The sequence below is a fragment of the Sebastes fasciatus genome, chromosome 1, assembly GCF_043250625.1.
Source record: "Sebastes fasciatus isolate fSebFas1 chromosome 1, fSebFas1.pri, whole genome shotgun sequence".
Lineage (NCBI taxonomy): Eukaryota > Metazoa > Chordata > Actinopteri > Perciformes > Sebastidae > Sebastes > Sebastes fasciatus.
The window spans coordinates 38,988,361-39,012,620 of record NC_133795.1 but is presented as its reverse complement, the minus strand read 5'-3'; the positions used below and the strand labels follow the sequence as shown (position 1 = coordinate 39,012,620).

At 42.9% G+C, this 24,260-nt stretch overlaps 1 protein-coding gene across 3 annotated transcripts in view; it reads left to right on the top strand.

The window, feature by feature from the left end:
• LOC141775169 (receptor-type tyrosine-protein phosphatase gamma-like) overlaps positions 1-24,260 on the top strand; it is a 457,885-nt gene that overhangs the window by 427,125 nt on the left and 6,500 nt on the right. For all 3 annotated transcript variants that reach the window (XM_074648278.1, XM_074648289.1, XM_074648268.1), the window contains 12 exons: positions 1,187-1,278; positions 6,096-6,187; positions 11,956-12,052; positions 14,200-14,282; positions 14,436-14,570; positions 15,528-15,662; positions 15,803-15,978; positions 18,235-18,370; positions 19,486-19,632; positions 21,419-21,512; positions 22,140-22,216; positions 22,716-22,844. In XM_074648278.1, the coding sequence (XP_074504379.1) occupies positions 1,187-1,278; positions 6,096-6,187; positions 11,956-12,052; positions 14,200-14,282; positions 14,436-14,570; positions 15,528-15,662; positions 15,803-15,978; positions 18,235-18,370; positions 19,486-19,632; positions 21,419-21,512; positions 22,140-22,216; positions 22,716-22,844 (1,393 nt within the window). The remainder of the gene's footprint in view (positions 1-1,186; positions 1,279-6,095; positions 6,188-11,955; positions 12,053-14,199; positions 14,283-14,435; positions 14,571-15,527; positions 15,663-15,802; positions 15,979-18,234; positions 18,371-19,485; positions 19,633-21,418; positions 21,513-22,139; positions 22,217-22,715; positions 22,845-24,260) is intronic.

Below are 24,260 nucleotides of genomic sequence, written 5' to 3'. Positions count from 1 at the left end.
AATGAAGTGGAATAAAAGTGAAACTTGACAGAAATATAAAAACTCAAGTAAAGTACAGATACTCCCAAAAAATACTTAAGTATTATTACTTTGGGAGTGGGCCTGTTGTCCCAGTAATGTTGTTCAGGAGGAACCAGGTGAAGGGGAGTGGGCCTGTTGACCCAGTGATGTTGTTCAGGAGGAACCAGGTGAAGGGGAGTGGGCCTGTTGTCCCAGTAATGTTGTTCAGGAGGAACCAGGTGAAGGGGAGTGGGCCTGTTGACCCAGTGATGTTGTTCAGGAGGAACCAGGTGAAGGGGAGTGGGCCTGTTGACCCAGTGATGTTGTTCAGGAGGAACCAGGTGAAGGGGAGTGGGCCTGTTGACCCAGTGATGTTGTTCAGGAGGAACCAGGTGAAGGGGAGTGGGCCTGTTGACCCAGTGATGTTGTTCAGGAGGAACCAGGTGAAGGGGAGTGGGCCTGTTGACCCAGTGATGTTGTTCAGGAGGCTGGTCTCTGCGTGCCTTAGAGCAGAATATGCCTACTACACGCTGGTCAATGACATTGTGGGGGAGTGTGTGGGGTGTAGAAGGGGCAGTGTGTACTGTTGGGGAGGGGGGCTTGACTATATGTATGTGAGATGTTACAAGCTGCTGGGTTTACACTGTAGGAAACTGGTTGCTATGGTTTTGTGTATTGAATTGTGTAATGTTTTATGGTTGATAGGTGGACTGGTTTGCTGTGTAATGGTGAACAGAGTGGTTCTGTGTGTTGGTGGGAATCTAGAGGGTTGGGATGGTGGAACGTTCTGGGTGGGTGGATGTGTGAGTGTGTGAGGTGTGAGTGTAGACGGGTGTATGAGGGAGGCTGATTTTAGGTGTGTAGTTTTCAATTATTTTTTTTTCCAAGGTTGTCATGTACTTGTGTTTTTTTTTTAAGTGCGATGTTTAATTGAAGAATATCAAAAGTCAAACTCTCTCTCTTTCTCTCTCTCTGTCTCTGTTACTCTCTCTCTCTGTGTCTCTCTCTCTCTCTCTCTCTCTCTCTCTCTCTCTCTCTCTCTTGTCTTTCTCTCTCAGAGATGAGCTGTATATACAGAGAGGGTAACAGTCATACTGTGTAGCTGAGGTCCAGTTCAGGATCTGTCCTCCAGAGTTCAAACTGTTAAAACGTAACCTGTGTCTCTCTCTCTCTCTCTCTCTGCCAGGCGCTGTTTCCAGACAGCCCACTTCTATGTGGAAGACAGCAGTTCACCCAGGGTGGTCCCCAATGAGACGAGCCCCGTCACCCCCATCCCAGGTAACAACCAACCACGTCCTCTTTTCACACGTAGAATCCCCATGCAAAGCCCGATGTGCTGCTATAACTTGTCATGGCAAGAGACTTCAGACATGTCATCTGTTTGTGTGTGTGCTTGTGCACTGTTGCTGTGTGAGTTGCAGTAGATGGAAGATTGTTACTGGTGTTTGGGAGTAGAGAGAGATAACTATATGGGTTGGTCTATTCAATGTTGTCCACTTTTGATATGTTGAAGAAACCACAGCCAATATGTACAGTTTACGATACTTGTTGTTGGACATCTCTTGCACCAGAGACGGCTAACTTCTGGTTTAGCCCTACATGCTAACTTGAATGAGGATAAAATAATTCAGTCCTGAGGCTCTTCTAGACTTTCACTCAAAACAATTCATGCACCGTTTTACAGCTGCAACAGTAGCGACGGAGCAGGCTACGGCGGAGCCTTGACGTAGTATAACGGCTGGTTAAAACTTTGTAGATTTTTTGACGGCCCACCGATGCGGTGGCCCACTGGGATTTGTCCCTGTGTATGCCAGATGGCCAGTACACCACTGGCTGTGGTAAGTAAGTGTTGTAACTGCTGGTTGAGATGGAGAACCACTGATGCTATGTGCTCTAGTTATATAGTGTTAGAGGAGGGGTTATGTTGAGGATGGCTCCAGTGGGTCATCAAGCCATGATTTCAGACCCGCCCAAAATATCCTGAACACAAAAATGGTGAAAAACAGTTTAACGCTCTGAATCCATTACTCGGTACTATATAGTTCACAGTCTTTTCATGTTTTCAACAATCATTTTGTGTTTAGAAACAAATCTCTGATTTTACTTTACCTGGACTTTAAACATTACCAACTGGACCTCCTGAATTTTCCTTAGAAGGATCCACATTGTGTCCACTCTGTCTTCCTTGGTCCTCAGCTGAGGACGTATTTTCTTTAGCCCGGTCAGTTGGAGCGGTCTCAGATGTAGTCACTGGCCGTGTTGCAGGTGCTGTACATCCCCGAGAGATGACCATATGCTCGGCAATTAAACTTGTCTCAATACAGCTAGACGATCCTGATGAGCCACGTTGAGCACAGGACCATCGCTCAAAGCTTTTCCCTCAGATGACCGACTGGGTTGTGTGAATACAGTTAAACAAGCTTATCTGACAATTTCACATACTGTGAAACCATCTAGTGATTCCTTTATTTTTATTTTTGTTTCATTTTGAAGTGAAGGCTAATTAAGAAAATCAAACTAAAAGTGTGCGTGCAGAAGAGTAAAAGGATTTTAAGCGTGGTAGACAATCTGGAAAACTCAGTTAGCAATGAGATTGTTGGAGGCTGCAGCTCAGACTATCTGTGCCTTCAGTCCAAAATATCATCTGTAGCCACATCACAACCTGTGCTGTGTGTGTGAGAGAGAGGGAGAGAGGCCATGCCCAGTTCACCAGTTACAAAGAACACACACATATATAACCTCTAGGGCTTGAAAGCTGCTCCAGCGTTAGTCCTCAGGTCCAGGATTTGGATCCAAACCCGTCAAATCAATTAAAAGCTAGTGGGGCCTCCTAACAATGGGCCTTGGTTGTGTCCAAAGGCCTCATTGACACCAGAGCCAGTGTGCCCAGCATGGCAGAGTCCAGCACAGACAAAATTGATCCTGTGTCCCATCCCCCAGCAGGAACACATGCTCTCCATTCATCACTGCGGTATGATATGGTTGTTTTTTTTGATGGAGCTTTACAGACGTTTGGAGGCTAAATATCAAGAAACACTGTGTGGAGTCCACTGCTGCAGCAGCAGGCAGCAGGGTGGTGTGTGACCATATGTTGGTTGTGTTAATTGTCTCAATAGGCTCAGACCTAGAGCCTCACACATCCCATAATCCGCTTTAAGAGCTTCAGCTGAATTTAAAACCTGCAGGCAGCAACCACTTATGACAGAAACCTTCCAGTCAACACACACAGAGACCATCAAACATTATTACAGATGTGTTACATTAGCATGGAAAGATCAATATCAGATAATCAAACGCTGCTTTTCTGGTATTGATATCATGAAAAGTCACACATATTACAATTAGTTAAAAACAATCATAAGATGAATTGATAATTGAGGTGTAATGATACAGCCACGTTGTTGTTTGTCACATTAAAGGGAAAAGTTTGTTTTCAGGTGTTGGGCAGTACTACTGCAGAGAGAGTCAGGTATTGGGCAGTACTACTGCAGAGAGTCAGGTGTTGGGCAGTACTACTGCAGAGAGTCAGGTGTTGGGCAGTACTACTGCAGAGAGAGTCAGGTGTTGGGCAGTACTACTGCAGAGAGAGTCAGGTATTGGGCAGTACTACTGCAGAGGGAGTCAGGTGTTGGGCAATACTACTGCAGAGAGAGTCAGGTGTTGGGCAGTACCTGTCCAGAGGGAGTCAGGTGTTGGGCAGTACTACTGCAGATAGAGTCAGGTATTGGGCAGTACTACTGCAGAGAGTCAGGTGTTGGGCAGTACTACTGCAGAGAGAGTCAGGTATTGGGCAGTACTACTGCAGAGGGAGTCAGGTGTTGGGCAATACTACTGCAGATAGAGTCAGGTGTTGGGCAGTACTACTGCAGATAGAGTCAGGTGGTGGGCTGTACTACTGCAGATAGAGTCAGGTGGTGGGCTGTACTACTGCAGATAGAGTCAGGTGGTGGGCTGTACTACTGCAGAGGGAGTCAGGTGTTGGGCAATACTACTGCAGAGAGAGTCAGGTGTTGGGCAGTACTACTGCAGATAGAGTCAGGTGGTGGGCTGTACTACTGCAGAGGGAGTCAGGTGTTGGGCAGTACCTGTGCAGAGGGAGTCAGGTGTTGGGCAGTACTACTGAAGAGGGAGTCAGTCCTTTGCGTTGAAAGGGGCCAGCTGAGCATCTAGTAGGGATGCCTCGTGGGCGCCTCCCTAGGGAGGTGTTCCAGGCATGACCAGCTGGGAGGAGGCCACGGGGAAGACCCAGGACTAGGTGGAGAGATTATATCTCCATACTGGTTTGGGAACACCTCGGGATCCTCCAGTCAGAGCTGGTTAATGTGGCCCGGGAAAGGGAAGTTTGGGGTCCCCTGCTGGAGCTGTTGCACCCGCGACCCGACCCCGGATAAACGGTTGAAGATGATCTGATCTGATGCTGTGGTGTAAGTGATAGTTCTCTACTGTCTCTAAAAAGAGATTAGATCAGTTCTCCAAGTAGCTAATTGGCTTTTCCCGACCCAGAACACTCCGCAGCCTGCTGTGTTTACTGACACACAAATCATTTTGACATATTTGCATACCTAAATGAGCGTAAGTGAGAGCGAGTGTATGCTCTTGTTAATATTTGATGAAGACTAAACTGAGGCGCTGTGAGAGACTTTTTGCCGTTGTGTAATGTTTTTTCATCCGTTTCACTGAACGGTCTCCAATCATCTGGGTCCAGTTCAGCTTTTCATGCTGTCAGCGTCTGAAGAACGACCACTTTGCAACTGTTTTCATGCGTAAGTGCCAGCTGATGAAACATTGGCTCCAGTCCTGTGCCGTCCTGCTAAAAGCTCCCACAAGCAATACAACATCACAACAGCAAAAAACAACATGCAAGTTTTCTTATATGTTTTTACTTGCTTGCTCCTCTGTGGTAAAGCAGTGGAACTGAACAAGCATTATTCATGGCAGACTGCATTAAGCCTAGCCATGCTGCCGTATTTGGCGAGCTGGGACTGAGAACGTGTCTGAGCACTTTAAAGACTTCTTGCTCACAGGGGCTTAAAAAAATTAACCAAAAGGACCCACAAACAGCTAGTACACTGCGTGGTGAAATTGTTTTCATGTTTCATAGGTCAAGAATGAACTTTCAACTCAGAAAAATGGACATTTGAACATTTAGAGTATAATTTCATATCAACTGGGGAACTCCATTTGCTGAGGAAAACGATCGTTTACGAATCTTAATGAACAAGTTGTTAGATATTTGGTCAACGTATTGTCGCTGGGCTGTTATTGGTCTTTGAATTATCTGTCCGATCTGTCCCATAGCCGATGGGTTTCGTCTGATGACAGATAAAGCCTCTGGGGACAAGGAGCTATATTTCTGGGGTTCTGGTGTTGCCAGAGGATATCCGGGCCAATACTTCCTGCTAGTTGTTTACAGTCCGATTAGCACCTTGAGATGTGACACTGGAGTTGGAGTTGAGAGACGACGTGTACGACCGGATTGTTTCACCAGCAGACAAGTTTACAAGCCCATTTTAAACTAACAAAAAGCTAAATCATCGTCAGACGACAGCCGGCGGGTTCCCAGATTGCATTGTTCCTCCTCTTTTGCTCAACACACAAACTGTTTACCTGCATTCAACCAAAGCCTATTCAAACCTGATTGGTCAATACTACTCTGACTACGGAAACCAGAATGCTTCCGACAACAAAATCTTGTCCCGTTGCTACAAATTCTACATGTAAATGTGAATGTAGAATCTGTTTATAGAGATTAGGAAGAACGTTGCTCTGGAAATATCAAATTGATCCTAAACCACCAAATTCAGTTTCTCAATCAATTTGAGGTGATAAATAAGAGCCGTAGTTACTGATACCTGTAAGACTTAGTTTAAATACTTTGCTTCCGTGGTTTAAGCGTTTGAAGAGGTGAGTCACATCATCACAGATTGGTCTGCCGTACATGTGATGGTGAGTCAGTTCTCAGCTTCCAGACTGTATTAGCAGTAGTCTGGTTCTCATATTCTCATATTGCTGTGTCACTAGTGTGTGCCTTGCTCCAGGGCAAGTTACTGCTCCTGTGGAGCCGGTTTAACCCTGGCCTCGTCTCCTTTCTGCAGATGACCTGGAGGCCATTCCAGTCAAGCAGTTCATCAAACACATCTCTGAACTCTACTCAAACAACCAACATGGATTCTCTCAAGATTTTGAGGTAAGCAGTATACTGTGTTGTTCTTAAATAGGATCATTTAAACACGCTGCAGTTCTTAGACCTGCAACCATTTTGCCCCAAGCTCTTCATCACCTGCTGTTTGCTGTTTCAGACTACACCAGTACATTTTGGAAACACACCTACACATCAATCAATCAATCAATCAACATTTATTTGTATAGCCCTTTACAACAACCAAAAGGTAAAGTGCTTTACATTAACATCAAGAAAAAACAGGAATAAAAACACAACATATCATAAAATCGGAAAAAGGTACATAAAAAGCCTAAGGAAAATGTCACATCGCTACTAAATATTAAAAGCCATTCTAAACAAAAAAGTCTTGAACTTAGATCTAAAAAGTACTAGGTCTGTGATAGTGCATATATCAGGGAGTAACTTGTTCCATAGTCTAGGAGCAGCGACAGCAAAAGCACGATCACCCCACAGCTTATACCTCGACCTTTTTCTAAAAAAAGTTGACCAGATGACCGCAAAGCCCTGTTATGCTCGTGGAGAGTTAAAATCTCTGACAAATAAGGTGAGGCAAGGCCGTTAATGGCTTTAAAAACAAACATCAAGAGCTTAAAATTGGCTCTAAAGCGAACTGGAAGCCAATGGAGTGAGTAAAGCACGGGGGGTAATGTGTTCACCTTTGGAAGTGTTGGTTAAAAAGCAAAAAGTTGGAGACGCGTGAGGGAAGACTGGTTGAGACCCACATACAGAGCATTACAATAATCAAGTCTCGAGCTAATAAAGGCGTGAATTGCCTTCTCAAGATCGTGCCGAGTGAGGAAGGGCTTTACTTTAGCCAGAAGACGGAGCTGGAAAAAGCTAGTTTTGAACAACAGAGTCGATCACATGAACACAGACGGTATCAGATACTGCGATGATAAGTTTATGGTAGAATGTGCAAGAGCAGGTTACCACCACAGATCCTGGCACAGTCAGCTGGGTCAGATCAGAAGCAGCCATTGTAAAAAAGTGAGATTTTCATGTCTTTTATATTATAAAGCAGGTTTAAGTGATATATAAATACTGTGAAAGTATCAAAACACTCAATCCACGGAGAAATACACATAGCCCGTATTCAGAAACTGCGCGTTTGAAACAAGCCCTCCAGATTTCTGTCCATTTGTGATGTCACAAATCTACAATATTTAGACCATTTCAACATTTTAAACGCAATCATACTAAATGAGTCCCAGTTTATTTCCTGTTGCAGTGTATGTGAATGACATCAGCTGACAGGAAGTAAACATGGACCCAAGCTGTTTCCTAGCAACGCAACTCCTTTGCCATTCTGTTGAAATGCGCTAAAACGGAGCGTTTCAGACAGAGCGCGAATACAGGTAAATTCAGACGGACAGGATGAGAAAAATAATGTATTTTTTGAACATTACAGCATGTAAACATGTTCTACTAGAAACCCAAAATACAAGCATGGACCTGAAAATGAGCACGATATGGGACCTTTAACTCTGCTGTTTTGTTTTTAAGTCTGTCATTTGTGCTTTATGTGTGAAACCTTTACGCTGCCGTCTTGACCTCTGAAAAAAGATTTTAAATCTCAACGGCACTATCCTGGAAAAAATAAAGGTTAAAGAAAATGGATAAATATACTGTATCTTGTTCCCATTGTATTTCTAAAGCTCTAATTAGCGTATTAGTCACAGTAAATCAGTATGTAGTCAGAAAACTCCGATGTAGCGGGTTTACTAAAAGATATTGTTTAGTCGTTTATCAGAAGTGTTCCCCCTACAGCATGTGTTTAATCTCAAAGGGGAATAAAATATGGGCTCTCTACTGTCTAAATACACTCCCACACCAAATAAATATTGCAAGCAGAGATAGTAAGAGATAATGAAGATAAAAGTGGCTGCATACTGAATGACTATGGTTATTGCAGAGAAGACGAGAAGGGCAAAGGACCCATGCATGCTTCATCACACTTCTTCATCTTAACTGAGAGAGAGAGAAGTGGGAGGACTGAGCTGGAACCCCCTGAATGAGTAACTTAATAGTTACACTACCAATGTGTCCTTGGTGTAAAAGTGGCCATCATATAGTTATAATCACAACTAGATGATAGGTGACAAATGAAAGGAAAAACCTGAATAAAATATGAATCTGGTCTTCCCAGTCAAACCGGAGATTTTGGAGCAGCATGTTACACCGTGTAAACACAGGATGCATCGAGTGAGCAGCATAACATGCACATTACCATTCTGTCAGCTTCTACACAGCAGCGTTTTTCAGATACGCAAAACAAACAAGACAATGAAATTGTCCTCGAAATGGAAGTTTGTAGATGTGTGAGTACCTGAGGACAGATGGATCCGTGAGCTGTTTTTATACCTCACTACAACAACATTTTCATTCATAAAACAGTCTGACCTTCTCTTATAGTTGTCTGCGCTCTATTAAGATGACAAAACACTGCAAATAGAATATTTTTAAGGATAATATGGAAATCATTTAGTTGGTATACTTGTGTTTAAGTAGCAGTAGGCAGTATATTTTTTATATCATTGGGCAAAAATTCCATAATAACCTTTCAGCATATTGTAATTCAAGTGTTCTGAGAGAAAGCTAGACTTCTGCACCTCCTCATGGCTGTTTTCAGGCTTTAGAAAATCTAGCCTGTGACGGGAGACTTTGACCAATCACAGGTCATTTCAGAGAGAGAGCGTTCCTATTGGCTGTGCTCCGGTCATGTGACCGGAACTTGGCGTTCCTTCACCAGATTTCACAATGGAGGCGGCGTCACAGACTTTTTCATTTTACAGCTAAACCGTGCACTACAAGATGATTCTGAAAACATTTGAGGAGAGAAATAGACATTAACGTAACATAATATTGATTCATATTTGATCAGCGCTGCCTAGTTTGACCGTTTGGTTGGAGTTCGTGAGTGGTTGACAGCCAGTAGCTGGACAGCAGACCTCAGATCAGCTCTCACAGCTTGTTTTCCTCCGATCTGTGAAATCTTGCAGATACCGTTAGGAGCACCGGAGGACACAGAGGAACATGATTTTTTCAGGTTACCTGTTTCATTTACTACTGTCACCATATAGCGACCGTTTTATAAAAATATATATTTTTTAATCATATTTGCTCCAATCTCGCCTACTTCAGCTTTAAACGCAAATGTTGTAGTTGATTAAGTTGAAGGTATATCCAACATGTCATCTTGCTGTGTTGTCGGGTGTCAGAATCCATGTTGCACACACTTCAGATGATAAACTGTGATTCGAGGCTCTAGCGAGCAAATTGGTTCAAGCTTCTTTATTTGTCATTTGTGAATTCCAGCAGAGCGGTCATCGGCAATGAAAATCTTTGGTCTCAGGTTCCTTCAACAATGCTCATAATAAAATAAGAATATATAAAAGGAGAAATCACACACATAAAAGTCAAAGCAAAATGACAATCCAAGGCATAAAATTGTGCAAAAGGGCTAAAATATATACATAAGTAAATATCAAATATTAATATAAATGTAAATTTCCATCAACCATCCTCTATGTTCTAAGATAGCAACTAAAATGGGATGTGTTTATGTGTGTGAATGCATGTGTGTGTTGCATGTGATTGAGTGTCTGATATGTATGTGCCAGTTTGTGTAACCTCCCCCCCATCACCTGTCCGTGTGACATCATCTCCAGTCAGATCCTGCCTCCTCCCATCATACCTGCAACCTGATCTGCTCACACATGACGCTCGCTACGCCCAAAATAAATCCCCTTTCCCAATTAGTGTGATGAATCAATGTTTCATAGCTACAACAAGGCGGTCGGTCTGTAAAGCTCCTGAGGAAACGAGGCCGAGGGGTCAGAGCCAAATCCCGCGCCTGCCTTCCCTGTCGGCCGTGCTGAGCGAGCAGCCAACAGCTGTTTGCTTGGCAGCGACTCCACATTAAACACTGACATAGATTTACAGGCTGCTAAGCCCACGATTTCCCTCTGTCATTTTTTAAGACTCTAAGCAACAGCCAAAAGGCAGTAGAAACATAAAAAAATAGAAAAATAGAAAATATATCAAGAAAAATATAAAAGTGAAAAAAAAAAATTATCAAAGCAAAAGAGAAAAGAAAAAACCCTTAAATGCATCTAAACAATGACTGTGATTTCATTTTATATTTGAATAATATTTTATACTCAATTGCTTCCAAGATACAATATTGTTTTTTTTATTGTTTGATCGATGTTCCCTGGAGTGCAACAAAGGATTAGAGATATCTGTTCTTCACGAGACCTACTGTACACGTCGGATAGGATTCTTCCATCTCTGTTAATGATCTGTCAAATGCTGTATTCATACCATGTCAGAACAATTATGAGCAGTTGACTGAGAGTACTTTATGTCTGAAGTGCAGGTAGCAGCCCCTAGAGCAGTGGTCCTCAAACTTTTGACACCACTTACTACCTCAGAAAATATTGGGCTCTTCAAGTACCACCATCATGACCGATGTTAAAATACAGTAGTGTAGGCCGACCCTATTCAGCAATGCACAGTTCACACAGGTGGCAGATTTATTCCTAATAAGAATATTACTTATTGTTGACTTTTGTCAGCCACGCTGTACAAAGGGGTAGAACCAGAGCTGGCACTTAAAGTCTTCCACACAACTATTGTGTGTGGCTTACCGGCTTTCGCCATGCGGAGGCTGGCACGATACGAAGCTTCCTGTGCTTTGGCCACGGGTGTAACACAGGATTGAATCGTGGACTCGGACTGCTTCAGTTCATCACGTTTTCTTAGAAAAAAAATCAACTAGTTTGTCTCTCAGCACTGCGTGTTTGGTTGTAAAATGCCATTTGAGATGCGATGGTTTCATGGATTCATTGCTAAGAACATCACCACATATCACACACTACGGCCTGGGTTCTTCCTCCGTCCCGCTCCAGTTGAATCCGGATTCATATTTCCTTACTGTTTTGCGCGGTTTGCAGATAGCAGGTGCTTTGGTGACTTCACTGGCGCTGCTGAACTAGCCACTTAGCACTTGTGCACTTCCTCCACTTCAGTTTCTACAGGACCGCTCGAAATATTCTCCTCCTGATCCGTACTTCTCCTCCTAATAGTTCCCCTTTGGAGCCACGATTGCAGTGTTTTTGAACCCTTCATCATTTTAGCTACGTTTCGCTTACTATCTTGTTATCACAGTTTAGCTTGTAACTAATTGTGGAATATTTGCACGCACTACTACTCAACTACGTAGCTGCTACGTGGCGGGGTGGCAGCGCGTGCATACTTTTTTTGTTTCAAAATAAAGATATTACAGCAAAGCCAAAAGTTATTTTAAATCCCATTTCAATGATCTCATGGTTAAGGTATTTTCATTTGTAGTAGTATTTTGATAGTATTAAATGTTTTTAAATTCATTTTTTAAAAAATGTTCAGAGATTCCTCCGCGTACCACTAGAGGGAGCCACAGTACCATAGTTTGAGAACCACTGCCCGAGAGGCTGCATTGTTCGCTACACTACACAGTACAAAAGTGGAAAGGTCATGGGGTCATAAAAAAAGGGGTTAATCCTCTGCAGAGCATGAATATGTTCATTAGATTTATGCATTAATTGCAAGTTCAAATTTTGATGTGCTGGTTAAAAGACGAAAGGTTAGAGGTCACCAGAAACATCCAGAGGCCATTTTTTACCTTACAGTACACCAGAGTGTATAGACACCTCAGAATAACTTATGTGTGTGTTTGTGTGTGTGTGTGTGTGTGTGTGTGTGTGTGTGTGTGTGTGTGTGTCCTTCCCCAGGAGGTTCAACGGTGCACTGCTGATATGAAGATCACGTCAGAGCACTCCAACCATCCAGACAACAAGCACAAGAACAGATACATCAACATCGTGGCCTGTGAGTACACACACTGTCCCCCGTCCTCTATATACTGTACTACAGTATACATCTATCCCTGTGAGTACACACACTGTCCCCCGTCCTCTATATACTGTAGTACAGTATACATCTATCCCTGTGAGTACACACACTGTCCCCCGTCCTCTATATACTGTACTACAGTATACATCTATCCCTGTGAGTACACAGGGTCATGGTGGACCTTGAGTCTGTTGCAGGCCTTTTGTTTTTATGATTACCAGGGCGCTGAAGGCGGTCTCAGACAGGTAGGTAGTGCTGAATGGGAGAATAACCCTTGTCACTGCGTGTTTGGCCAGTCTGGGTGCAACAGCGTGTCCTTTGACTATCCAAAACATTTTGCATCATTTGTCTGGGAAATAGTTCTTTGACAGCGAATCGGCTTGAAGGCCAGCAAGCTCATCTTCACAGCCGAGGTATTCCACGCCCTCGAGGCTGGAAATGTGGCGCTCCGTCACCCACGATTCCTTTGATAAGTACTCGTCAACATCGGCAAAACGGTACTTAACTTCCTCCCGGAGCAAGTTCATGTGCCGGGTAAACTCGGTGCGTAAAGACGCGCGTATGCTCATTAAGGCGTCAAGAGCGTCTTTGCACTGCATAATGTTTGATTGAGGGCCCTGCATCGGCTTCTTTGTTTCATTGTAGAGAGTCAATGTGTCTGCTAGGTATACCGTTTTGATCCAGAATGCATCAGTCAGCTGTTCACACAGCTCTCGATTGTGATCATGCAAGAATTCCTATATTTTTTCCTGTAGTTCCATAAAGCACTTGTCCACGCGACAACCAGACAACGCCTGTGTGTAACATGCAGCTGGGCAAACAGTCTCCTGTTAGCAGGGCGAGCCTTAATGAAGGTGACAACTTTAACAACAGTTGCCAGGGTGTTACTAAGGTCTTCACAGTCTTTTACTGGCTATAGTGCTGGCTATTGGTGATGGAGCATGCAGTGGAAAACTGCGCATCCCCCCGGGCTTCCCATCATCGCTGCAGCCCCGTCAGTGCAGCATGCAACAAGGTTTTGGTAGGGCACATTGTTGGATGAGAGGTAAGAGTCCACAGCCATAAAAAATATCTTGTCCTGTTGTTGTTGTTGTTGTGGCTCGATTGGTAGACATAAGAAAGAATATATAGCACACAAACGATGAGCACGGACTCGTCGGACACTGTTGTGGTTTCATCCAACCGATTGGTAAATTGAACGCTCCTAAGCTTCTCGTGCAGCTGGTTTTGACAATCTCCAGCCATTTGATCAATTCTGTCTTTGACCGTGTCGTCAGAGAGTGGGGCGGTTTTCACTCTATCCACCACCTGTGGGCCACACAGCCTATCTGCAATCATTAGGTAGGCAGGTTGAGAGGTCACAGAGGTGTGGCCTACTTAGATTACTATTTTTGAAATATATCTTTTAAAGTAGTTTTATATACCGACTTTTGTAAAAAACAAAATATCCAGTAGGTGTATCATTATGATTTTAATTAAATACATGTGCAAATCTAATTTAGTCAGCCTCAGAGCAGACAAATATTGGACCCCAGGTTGGGAACCACTGCACTAGAGGAAAGCGTATTTCCCTGAGAAAGCAGAGTGCAAAACACACACACACACACACACACCAAAAATGTCATGGTGATTTCTGCTACGTTTTGAGCACAAATTGGCTAAAATTGGGCTCAAATCTTTGTCCTTTTTCTCAATGAAATAAAGAACAAAACACAGAGCTTTCTCTGAACCAATGTGCTAATGGTTAACCAGACCAGCCTAACTGACATCAACACCCCCGGGCGCCACCACTAGCAGAGCAATAAACTTGGTGCTCGACTACATCAATCTGTAATAAATATTTCACACGTCTCATACAACCATTGTCTGTGTGTGAAAGCAGCTCGGTCTTGTTTATTACTGGTAGCAAAGGGCAGGCACCGTGCTGTTTAGCCGTCTGTAAAACACGGCACAACCCAGTTTGACCATTGTTTCAACCACAAAGGTTAATGTGCTTCCTGGTTGGGAGCAGGTGATGCCTTGGCAGAGCACCAAGATAACAGCGTTACATGGACGGCACTGTGTTGGGGTCAGGGTTCAGGTTTCACTCACCGTTTCCGTTGCTCTGTGTTTCCCCCCGTCAGATGACCACAGCAGGGTGAAGCTGAGGCCGCTGGCCACGAAGGACTCCAAACACGCCGACTACATCAACGCCAACTATGTGGACGTGAGTGCCGACATCCCTGTCTGTGGGTCTGTATGATCAGAGGAATCCTTTTTGGAGATGATGAGTGCAAGAACAAAACGATACGATGTCATTTAGATGTGTCGCTTGTTGCCTCTAATCTAACAGTCTGTCTCTTCGTCCTTCGTCCATCAGGGTTATAATAAGCCCAGAGCTTACATCGCAGCCCAGGGACCTCTCAAGTCCACCTTTGAGGACTTTTGGCGGATGGTGTGGGAGCAGAATACCTGCGTCATCGTGATGATCACCAACTTAGTGGAGAAAGGCCGGGTACGTTCTGACACTCGTCGTAAACAAATAGTAGATTTCGGTAAAATACACTCAATGCCCAGATGATAGAAATCCCTATTCTGTACTGCTTAGGATGTTGTATCAGGGTCTCGTCAGTAGCCTTTTCTCACAGCAGACATTTAATCTTGTCAAACACTGTGAAATAACGACATTTAAACTGAATCATGGTTACTTTTTTATTTAGATGAGCCAATTCCAGGCCCCTGCAGGGTGTCTACACAGTATGGAAAATTATGGAATCAGATTTTTAGTCTTTTCCAGGTCTGGAAAAATATAGAATTTTTAAATGGAAAATGTGTAGGATCCCCGGCCCTGGCATGCTGGCTCAAAAAAGCCAACAGTAATGTTATTAGTTATGCCTCTCCTGCTATGGCAAGTCAAACCGTCCACTGCGAGGAAGGTCTTGTAGCGTCCTGGTGCTAGAGCAGATCATACAGATGTCAGTGCTTTGGCACAGCTGTCCAAGTTTTATGGGTAGAGGCTCCTCTATATGAAAGCTGCGTTTGACTTGTATCTGTCCCCAGAACAATTATTAGACGATTCTTGTACTGTGACGGAGAGCATTATATTAATAAAAGTACTCATCGTTACCCTGGAGGTATATAAGCAGTTCACAGTAAAAGCAGTTGCTGTTCAATGCTCCTGTATATGCTGCTGTATGACTGAAATGGAAAGGGAGAGCCCTCTTCCTCTGAAGGGTCAGGGGTTTATACATTCATTCATTTACTCAACCTCACTTTCCTTCTGGGTGTGTTTAGCCCTGGAGAAAAAATACCTCGCCACTAAAACTATATAGGTATTTGATCTGTTTCATGGGAAAAGTGATACATTGACTGAAATTTCCAGGTTCAACACATAAAAGTTACACACTGTATACACTCTCCGCAATTTGTTGACAGCAGTTTAATCTGATTCATGTGTGTGTTTGTTCTACAGAGAAAATGTGACCAGTACTGGCCAACAGAGAACAGTGAAGAGTACGGCAGCTTGGTAGTCACACTGAAAAGCACTAAAGTCCACGCCTGCTACACCGTCCGCCGCTTCACATTGAACAACATTATAGTCAAAAAGGTGAGGATGAGAGGAAGATCAGCGACGTAACGCTGTTGACCTTGGTGACGTGTTGGATGTGGACGTCTTGCTTGATGCTTTCATACCAGCTTGTCATTTTTTTATTTTCCTCCAACCTAACAAACCTCTCTTCCATCCAGGGTGGGAAGGGGAACAATAAGGCGCGGGCTCAGAGCGATCGGACGGTGCTCCAGTATCATTACACCCAGTGGCCCGACATGGGTGTCCCAGAGTACACTCTGCCCGTCCTCACCTTTGTCCGCAGGTCCTCAGCCGCCCAGATGCCTGACATGGGACCAATGCTTGTCCACTGCAGGTAATGTCACTGCTTTCACTTCATCACTCTGTTCCCCATCAATCATTCATCTACATTAATTAGACTGGGTTATCAGTGTACACATTAACTCTTAATCCCCTTTATCATAGTGAGTGGGATCATTTTGTGTCTATTTTTACTTTGTTCATTTTTGTGCACTTAGTTTATATAAAAGGTCTTTATGGATTATTGTGAAACAAAGGCATCACTTTAATCCTTTCTTACTGTATGTTTATAAAGAATGCACTTCTTGTACTGCCCCGACAAATGCTGCAATCCTGTTCAATTCTTTGTATTTTTAGGCAGAGATATTACAAATGAACTTAAAGGTCCCATATTGTAAAAAGTGACATTTTCATGGCTTTTATATTATAAAGCAGGTTTAAGTGATATATAAATACTGTGAAAGTATCAAAACACTCAATCCACAGAGAAATACACACAGCTCGTATTCAACGTTTGAAACAAGCCTTTAGGATTTCTGTCCATTTGTGATGTCACAAATCTACATATAGACCATTTCACAGTTTTAAACGTAAACATACTAAATGTGTCTCAGTTTATTTCCTGTTGCAGTGTATGTGAATAACATCAGCTGACAGGAAGTAAACATGAACCCAAGCTGTTTCCTAGCAACGCAATTCCGTTGCCATTCTGTTGAAATGTACTAAAACAGAGCGTTTCAGACAGAGCGTGAATACAGGTATATTCAGACAGAATGAGAAAAATAATGTGTTTTTTGAACATTAAAGCATGTAAACATGTTCTAGTAGAAACCCAAAATACAAGCATGAACCTGAAAATGAACACGATATGGGACCTTTAACTCCTATACCTTTGTGCTTTTCTACACTTCCAGCTGCATACTGTATGTAAGCAGCATCACTGAACCTGCTGTCACAGTTGTCAGCTTGTATTTTACAGTAAGGAGGTGGGGAACTTACTGGTATTTGTCCGCTGACTGTGAAGCTCTCTGCTATCATCTGCACTGCGATCAGCGATAATAACTGCAGCAGACACACCACTCATTACTACCGTTTTGTCCCAGCACAAGCACACACAGACATCCTCCCACTCGTTATGCAAGAGACAGAGCACACAGAGACTCACATTCACTCTGCTGCAGCAGCAAACTCAAAGTCCTGAATTTGTGAGTACAATATCGGCGTTAACTGTACCTGTGGCCGTGCTGTTGACTTGGAGAAAACTGTAAACACATGCTCTCCTTTTCCCAGTTTTGATTGCTCAGTTCTGATCAGAGCAAATCATCATCCATCTCTGATTGGAAAAAGCTTCCAAAAAGGCAATCCCCTTTTGAATATGGGAGATATGGTGCCTGTGGATGGCACAATACAATTTGTACTTTAAATTGAATTCACAGTTGTCTGTGGAAAAAATGACAACACTTTGAAATACAGTCACAGTCTGACATGACAGGAGAATTACATGCACACAAGTGAAATAATCTGCCAAAACTGAGGCACACAACTCTAAAGAGAATGTCATCAAACGATCAATTAGACAATTGTCTTCTATAACCCGCCATCAAAAGTTGTGTGCTTACAAAACTGATTCTGTGCACTCTTAAATCTGGACTTAAATCTGGATCCGTGTCGATTTTTTTTTTATTTGTTTTTTGCTAAATAGTTGTGCCGATAATGAGTTTGAAATTGGCCATTTTTATTAGGAAGTGAATCTCAATTGTTGTCTCCTGGTCATACGGGTTGTGTTTTCAGGTTGTCCGTCCGTACGTCCAATTCTCATGAACGTGAACACATTTTGGGCCATAACTCAAGAATTCATATGCTATTTATGACAATGTCACACAAATGTCTAACAGGATAAAATGATGAAGTGACATGGATGTAAACTGCAACTTGACTGGCTTGTTGGAGGCGTACAACCACGAGACACCAATTCTAGTTTATTGATTTTTTTAATTAACCAGGTTTTTTCTCTATCTAAACACATTCATACAGAGATCCCAAACACTCTGTCTCCACTCACAAGAGACAGCTAATACCAATTTAAGGGACTTTAGTTTTAAACCTTTAAACCACCCAGGGCAGAAAACTGCTGCTGTAAGTCATGAGAAAAGACATTTATGGTGTTGACCCTAGTTGAAATCTGAATCCTTCATTGCTTGACAGCTTTTCACCTATACCTCTGAAATAAAGGGCATCATTTCAAAGTAATGTCATATCCATTGGAATTTTCATTTCCCCATATATCTCTTGGGTTTGTGTTGTGTTTCAGTGCTGGAGTGGGTCGGACGGGGACGTACATCGCCGTAGACAGCATGCTGCAGCAGATCAAACACAAGAGCACAGTCAATGTACTCGGCTTCCTCAAACACATCCGCACCCAACGAAACTACCTGGTCCAGACCGAGGTTTGTATATGTCTGCATGCAGGTCTTAAGTAATGAGAGCTAGTTCAGATCAGATTGGGAACTCACCCAATACCAACAGTTTCTCATTTTCATGACTTCCGTTACATTTTGCGATGTCTTGTGCTCAAGTGGAAATGTGGACTGAAATGAGGAAATGCCCAGGGATCCTGATTAGAATTCATTCTGTGGCTACGGTGAATATACAAAAGTTATCTTTGTCACAAAGTTAATAATTTGGACTAAGGCACTAGAAGAGAGGTCATTCACGGACCAAAATGAAAAAAAAAGTTGCATGGGAAGCATGATGGTGTTCAGTGAATTATGTGTTACTGAAGGTTAATTAAAGGTAAAAGGGGAACCGTACTGTAAGTGGAAGTTTGACTGAGTAAAGGTGGTAGGGGGGTAACCACAACTTTTAGAATTCCTCCGCCAGGGACCAAACGGGGTCAGTCGTCTCGGATGAACCATGAATGTCCATGTAGAAATCCAGTTAATCATTTTCAAGTTGTTTTGAAACTTGAACCTGATACTGGAGCTTGAGGAAGTCTTAAACGTCATCGTGAATCCCCCTCTGGGGACCAGGAAGTAGTTGTGGAGATACAGCATCGTGCTCTGTACAAGGAGCAGATCGATCATTGGAACCATTCTTCAACAAAGAAGTCGGTCAACACAGTGTATGCTAAAGCTAGCACACAAATCAAACAGTGGACCATGGACATGGGAATGATTTCACTGCACAGTTTCATTGAAGAAAAAATGTCCACTGTGTTTGACCAAAGCATTGTAATAACTTTAATGATGTGAAGTCTCTGTGGCAGCAGCTCCTGTTAAGCTTATCTGTGGTCAACATGTGTAGGCTAATGAATTCTGTTTAGTGTGTTTGTTATGAGGAAATAACTCCAAACTGCATCGGAACGTATGTGTGTTTTCAAACCTTTTGCACATGGACGATAGTCAGTTTCTCCTGTGCTCCTTTCAAGTCTTGACAAAACTAAAACTAATACTTAATTTTATTGCAAAATTACAGTCGCAATGCAAATGTACGGTTTGGACATGCCCATGCCAGCTGCTAAACATCCTGTTTGTCTTTTGTTTTCACCGTTTGGCCGATCCAGGAGCAGTATATCTTCATCCACGATGCCTTGATGGAAGCCATTTTGGGGAAGGAGACAGAAGTGGCAGCCAGCCAGCTTCACAGCTACTTCAACAGCATCACGACACCGGGACACAGCGGCCGGACACATCTGGAGAAACAGTTCAAGGTGAAGGGACTCGTGCCATTTATTATTCATTGTACATTGTCACATAAAACCGGTCAGGTTAGATAACCAGTTTATTATGAGTTTATTAGCTGTATCAGCTTATTATTTATAGATTTTTAACTACGGCATGAGTTTTGCCGAGGAGGGCTGAGGGTTTGGGGCTGGACCGGCAGTATTCACTGATGATCCATGAAGGTCTGAGCATCGTGGAGCTTCCTGCTTTCTATGGAGAGATGTTGAAGATGTGGTTAAGTATTTGGGGAGATGAAGGGCAAGATGATTTATGCTGCACTGGTGAAGATCAGGAACCTCAGGGCTCTGCAGGAGGTGAGGGAACATCAGTGGCAGTGAGTTCTGGGTGGGCAGAGCATGGCAGGGTTCAGGTGGAGGGTGCTTTATAAGCTTCCTCTCCAAAAGAGGTCAGGAGATTTACAGTGGAGGGTTATACATGGGGCCCTGGCAACAAACACTTTCCTGGCAAAGGTTGGTTCAAATATGGGTAAGGGGTGTGACCTACCTGAGACTGTCATGCATGTGTTTGTTCAACAACTTGTTTGAAAACGTTCTTCTCTTACATTATGTAAATAGTTCCCCAACATGTGTTTCTGAAAACATTTTATGCGAGAAATAAGCCATGCAGTTGATGAATCTGTCTTTATTTTTGATCGACAACGTGTAGTTTAACAGTTTTTAGGGATTTTCCAGAGGCGGCGAGTCTTTGCCGGACGCCCCTGATTTGCATAGAGTAGCCTAGACCTCAACTTTATGCAAATGAGGAGCGGGCAACATGACGGTTTCAAACACAACACTTTTATTGGCAACAGCTTTATAACCATGCCAGGCAGCTCTGGACCGCGCCTTATGTACTGTGGTAACACAAGTGTTCGGTAGGCACATCCTGATTGGCCGGCTACGTTTATGCAAATCTCAGTGGGTGAACGTGTGCGTTTGATTGGAGGAGAGTATTACCCATAGACTCCAGTAGAGGGCGGAGTCTGTGTGACTTAGAACGTATGCTATGTTGCTCCTCTCTGGCACAAATTAAAATGAGGGTATCAATTAGAAAGATAATAAAATATTATTTACATTACTTTTATTATTTATTGATCATCCGTCCATCCATTTTCTTCCGCTTATCCGATGCCGGGTCGTGGGGGCCGTAGGCCCTCAATTCCTCCGATTTTCTTGTCATCCAGCCCTTGGTTGCATTGGTTGTGGTTATGATGAGGGTTGGCTGGAGGTCTTGTTATTTCATCAAAATATGCCACAATCTAGTCTGAGGTCCAGACCAGATGGAGTGTATGTGCAAAACAATAGCTTTCTTTCTTATGGTGATGTATGTCCTCATGACAGAACTGGAGTTTAGTCTTTGTTGTAGAGTTTGTCCTCTGCTCTTTGTACTCGTGTCCCACCTCCTTTGAGCCGCTCTGGGTTGGTGTGTTTTTCTGCTCTTAGCTACCGTGAGCTGCTTTCTGTTTTACCTTCAGCTTTTATTCCAGAACTGTTCTGACATTGTTGAAGTCTTTCCACGAATCTGATGTTGTATGTTAACCAATACTGTTCAATGAACGGATTAACAGAGCAGTGAGGGAGGAGTGTATTTTTGGACTGGCAACTACATTTCTTTCACAAAAAAAGGCCTTCATGAAGAGAGATACTAACATTTTGATCACAATAAAAGGTGTGAAGTAGATTTTTAAGAGTGTTTGTATGAAATGAAATAACATCTGTGACAAGTTGGTCTGCCATTTGAACGTTTGCCTTCTCTTCTTCTCTTGTGTTTCAGTTGGTAACACAGTGTAATGCCAGATTCATGGAATGCTTCAACGCTCAGAAGGAGTGCAACAAAGAGAAGAATCGAAACTCCTCCGTGGTGCCATGTGAGTGTTACACTCGTGTAAAACCTGTTCAATGTGAAATGAAACTGCCTCCAGCAGTAATAATAACCAAACAGCAGGTAATAAAAACTGCAGTTAGAAACCGTCGGCATCCTTCAGTGAATGAGTTTACGGCCGCGTTATAGAAGAATGTATTTCTGTACCGTTCCATACAGATGATTGAAAGGTTCATGAACGTCGTCATCGTACATGTCCTGTTCTGTTTGCTTTCTGATGATGATTTGCTTGTTGGAACTTTCAGGAAAACCTATTTTTACTCGTTTCCGACAGATCAGGTCTTGCTCAAACTTTAGCAGACAGTACCTCCAGAGGACCACCACTAAAACTTAGTGGATTTTCCTAATTAAATGGTACTGTCATTATGAATTTGTATGATTTGCTGTAATGTTAAACTTACAAAATGTAATAGTACGAAAAATACGAGCAATTTTAAGAGGAGACGCTACACGTGAATAGGGTAAACAAATTGAATAAATAGATATCACAATGAAACTTCAGTGTCCCCATAAGACAGTTATTATTTTTTTTTAAGTTTTCTGAAATGTTATTTTTAAATATGCAAATGAGGCTTCTTTCTCTCTCTCCCCCCCTTTCTCTATGTGTGAGCAGCGGAGCGAGCGAGGGTCGGCCTAGCACCTCTGCCCGGCATCAAAGGCACCGATTACATCAACGCCTCCTACATCATGGTCAGCACCTCCACTTCTTCTTCTCTCTCTCTCTCTCTCTCTCTCTCTCTCTCTCTCTCTCTCTCTCTCTCTCTCTCTCCCTATGGATGTTTTCACTCGGAGCAGGTTGCAGGTTATAAAGTCAAGAGACTGCGTCAGTCAGTATCACCATCCACTCCCTGATTGGTTGTGTTATAGTGATGCAGCTCATGATGATATTGGCTCAACGCAGCTCAGAGATACGTTTCAGAACATTAAGTGTGAGGAAGTGTGGAGATTTAGGGGTTGCTATATAACAAAACCACGGACTTATACCTTTAACTGGGTTCTCCGGCAATTTAGTGTTGCACTTTCATAAAGTTGGGAGGCCTCGCTAAAGACAGATTTAGAACAGAATGGTGAGTGTCTGATGAGGAGCTGGTGATTTATTCAGTAATGTTATAAAGGTATGTGTTTACACAGTATCAAGTGAAACCTAACTCCACTTTAATGTAGTGTAACCCCCCTCTTTGTTTTACAGGGTTACTACCGGAGTAATGAGTTCATCATTACCCAGCATCCTCTGCCCCACACCACAAAAGACTTCTGGAGAATGATCTGGGACCACAATGCACAAATTATTGTTATGCTGCCTGCCAACCATGGACTGGTAGGAAACACACACATATACACGTTCATATGCACACACTACAGGCTGATGTCTGCTCATTGATCCAGTGTCCTGCGGCTTCTGCAGGATTTCTACGTACAGCAGGATTGTTGCATTGTGTTGTAGGGATTTTTTTGGCACAAATGGACTTCAAATCTATACTGTCTCACAGCGGTGTCATGTGCCCGACTCATTTAAGCATTGAGACTGTGATGGCTTTGGCTCCAATATAAAATTCAGGAAATGCATATACATAAACACGTATAAACAAATTGCAAAAGATCAGAACTGAAGGAAAGCAAAAGCAACTTCTATGTAGCCCTGAGGGGAACTGCAGTGAATTTACAAATCAAAGTCAGTCTGTTTACAGGAGTCGGAGAGGACGACTGCATATTAAACATGTTCAGTAGAAGCCATGGGGGTCTCCAGAGGGAGCTGCAGGAAATCCAGGGCTGTATCATAAAGGATCTTATCTAACCACTATTATAGGAGTTCTCCTCCTTTTAAAACCTATTCACATCGATTGGTTGACAGGTGACCAGTCTGCCATTAAAATGTGCTTTTAAAGGATCAGTATGTTTATAGGGGGGATCTATTGGCAGGAATGGAATGTGATATACATAACTACTTTTCATTTCAGTGTATCAGCTGAAAGTTGCTTAGAATGAGTCCTTCATATCTCCATAGGGAGCTGGTCCTCTTCACGGAGTCCTCCATGTTGCTCCTCCATGTTTCTACAGTAGCCCAGAACGGACAAACCAAACTCTGGCTCTAGAGAGAGACTTTTATTTTTTTTTACGTTACCTGAAGGCCACCGTAGTTCTCCAACACGCTTGGAAAGGGAGGGGTGAGCAGTGGGGTACTCAGTTGGTTGCAATCTGCAACCTCGCCACTAGATGCCACTAAATCCTACACTCTGGCCCTTCAAAGGTTCCATATCGTGCTAATTTTCAGGTTCATACTTGTATTTTATGTTTCTACTAGAACATGTTTATATGCTGTAATGTTAAAAAAAACTTTTATTTTCCTCATACTGTCTGCTTGAATATACCTGTATTTACCCTCTGTCTGAAACGCTCCGTTTAGGTGCATTTCAACAGAATTGCAACAGAATTGCAACAGAATTGCAACAGAATTGCAACAGAATTGCAACAGAATTGCGTTGCTAGGCAACAGTTTGGGTTCATGTTTACTTCCTGTCAGCTGATGTCATTCACATACACTGCAACAGGAAATAAACTGGGACACATTTAGAATGTTTACGTTTAAAACTGTGTAATGGTCTAAATATTGTATATTTGTGACATCACAAATGGACAGAAATCCTGACGGCTTGTTTCAAATGCACAATTTCTGAATACGGGCTGTGTGTATTTCTCCATATATTAAGCCCTTCGATACTTTCACAGTATTTAT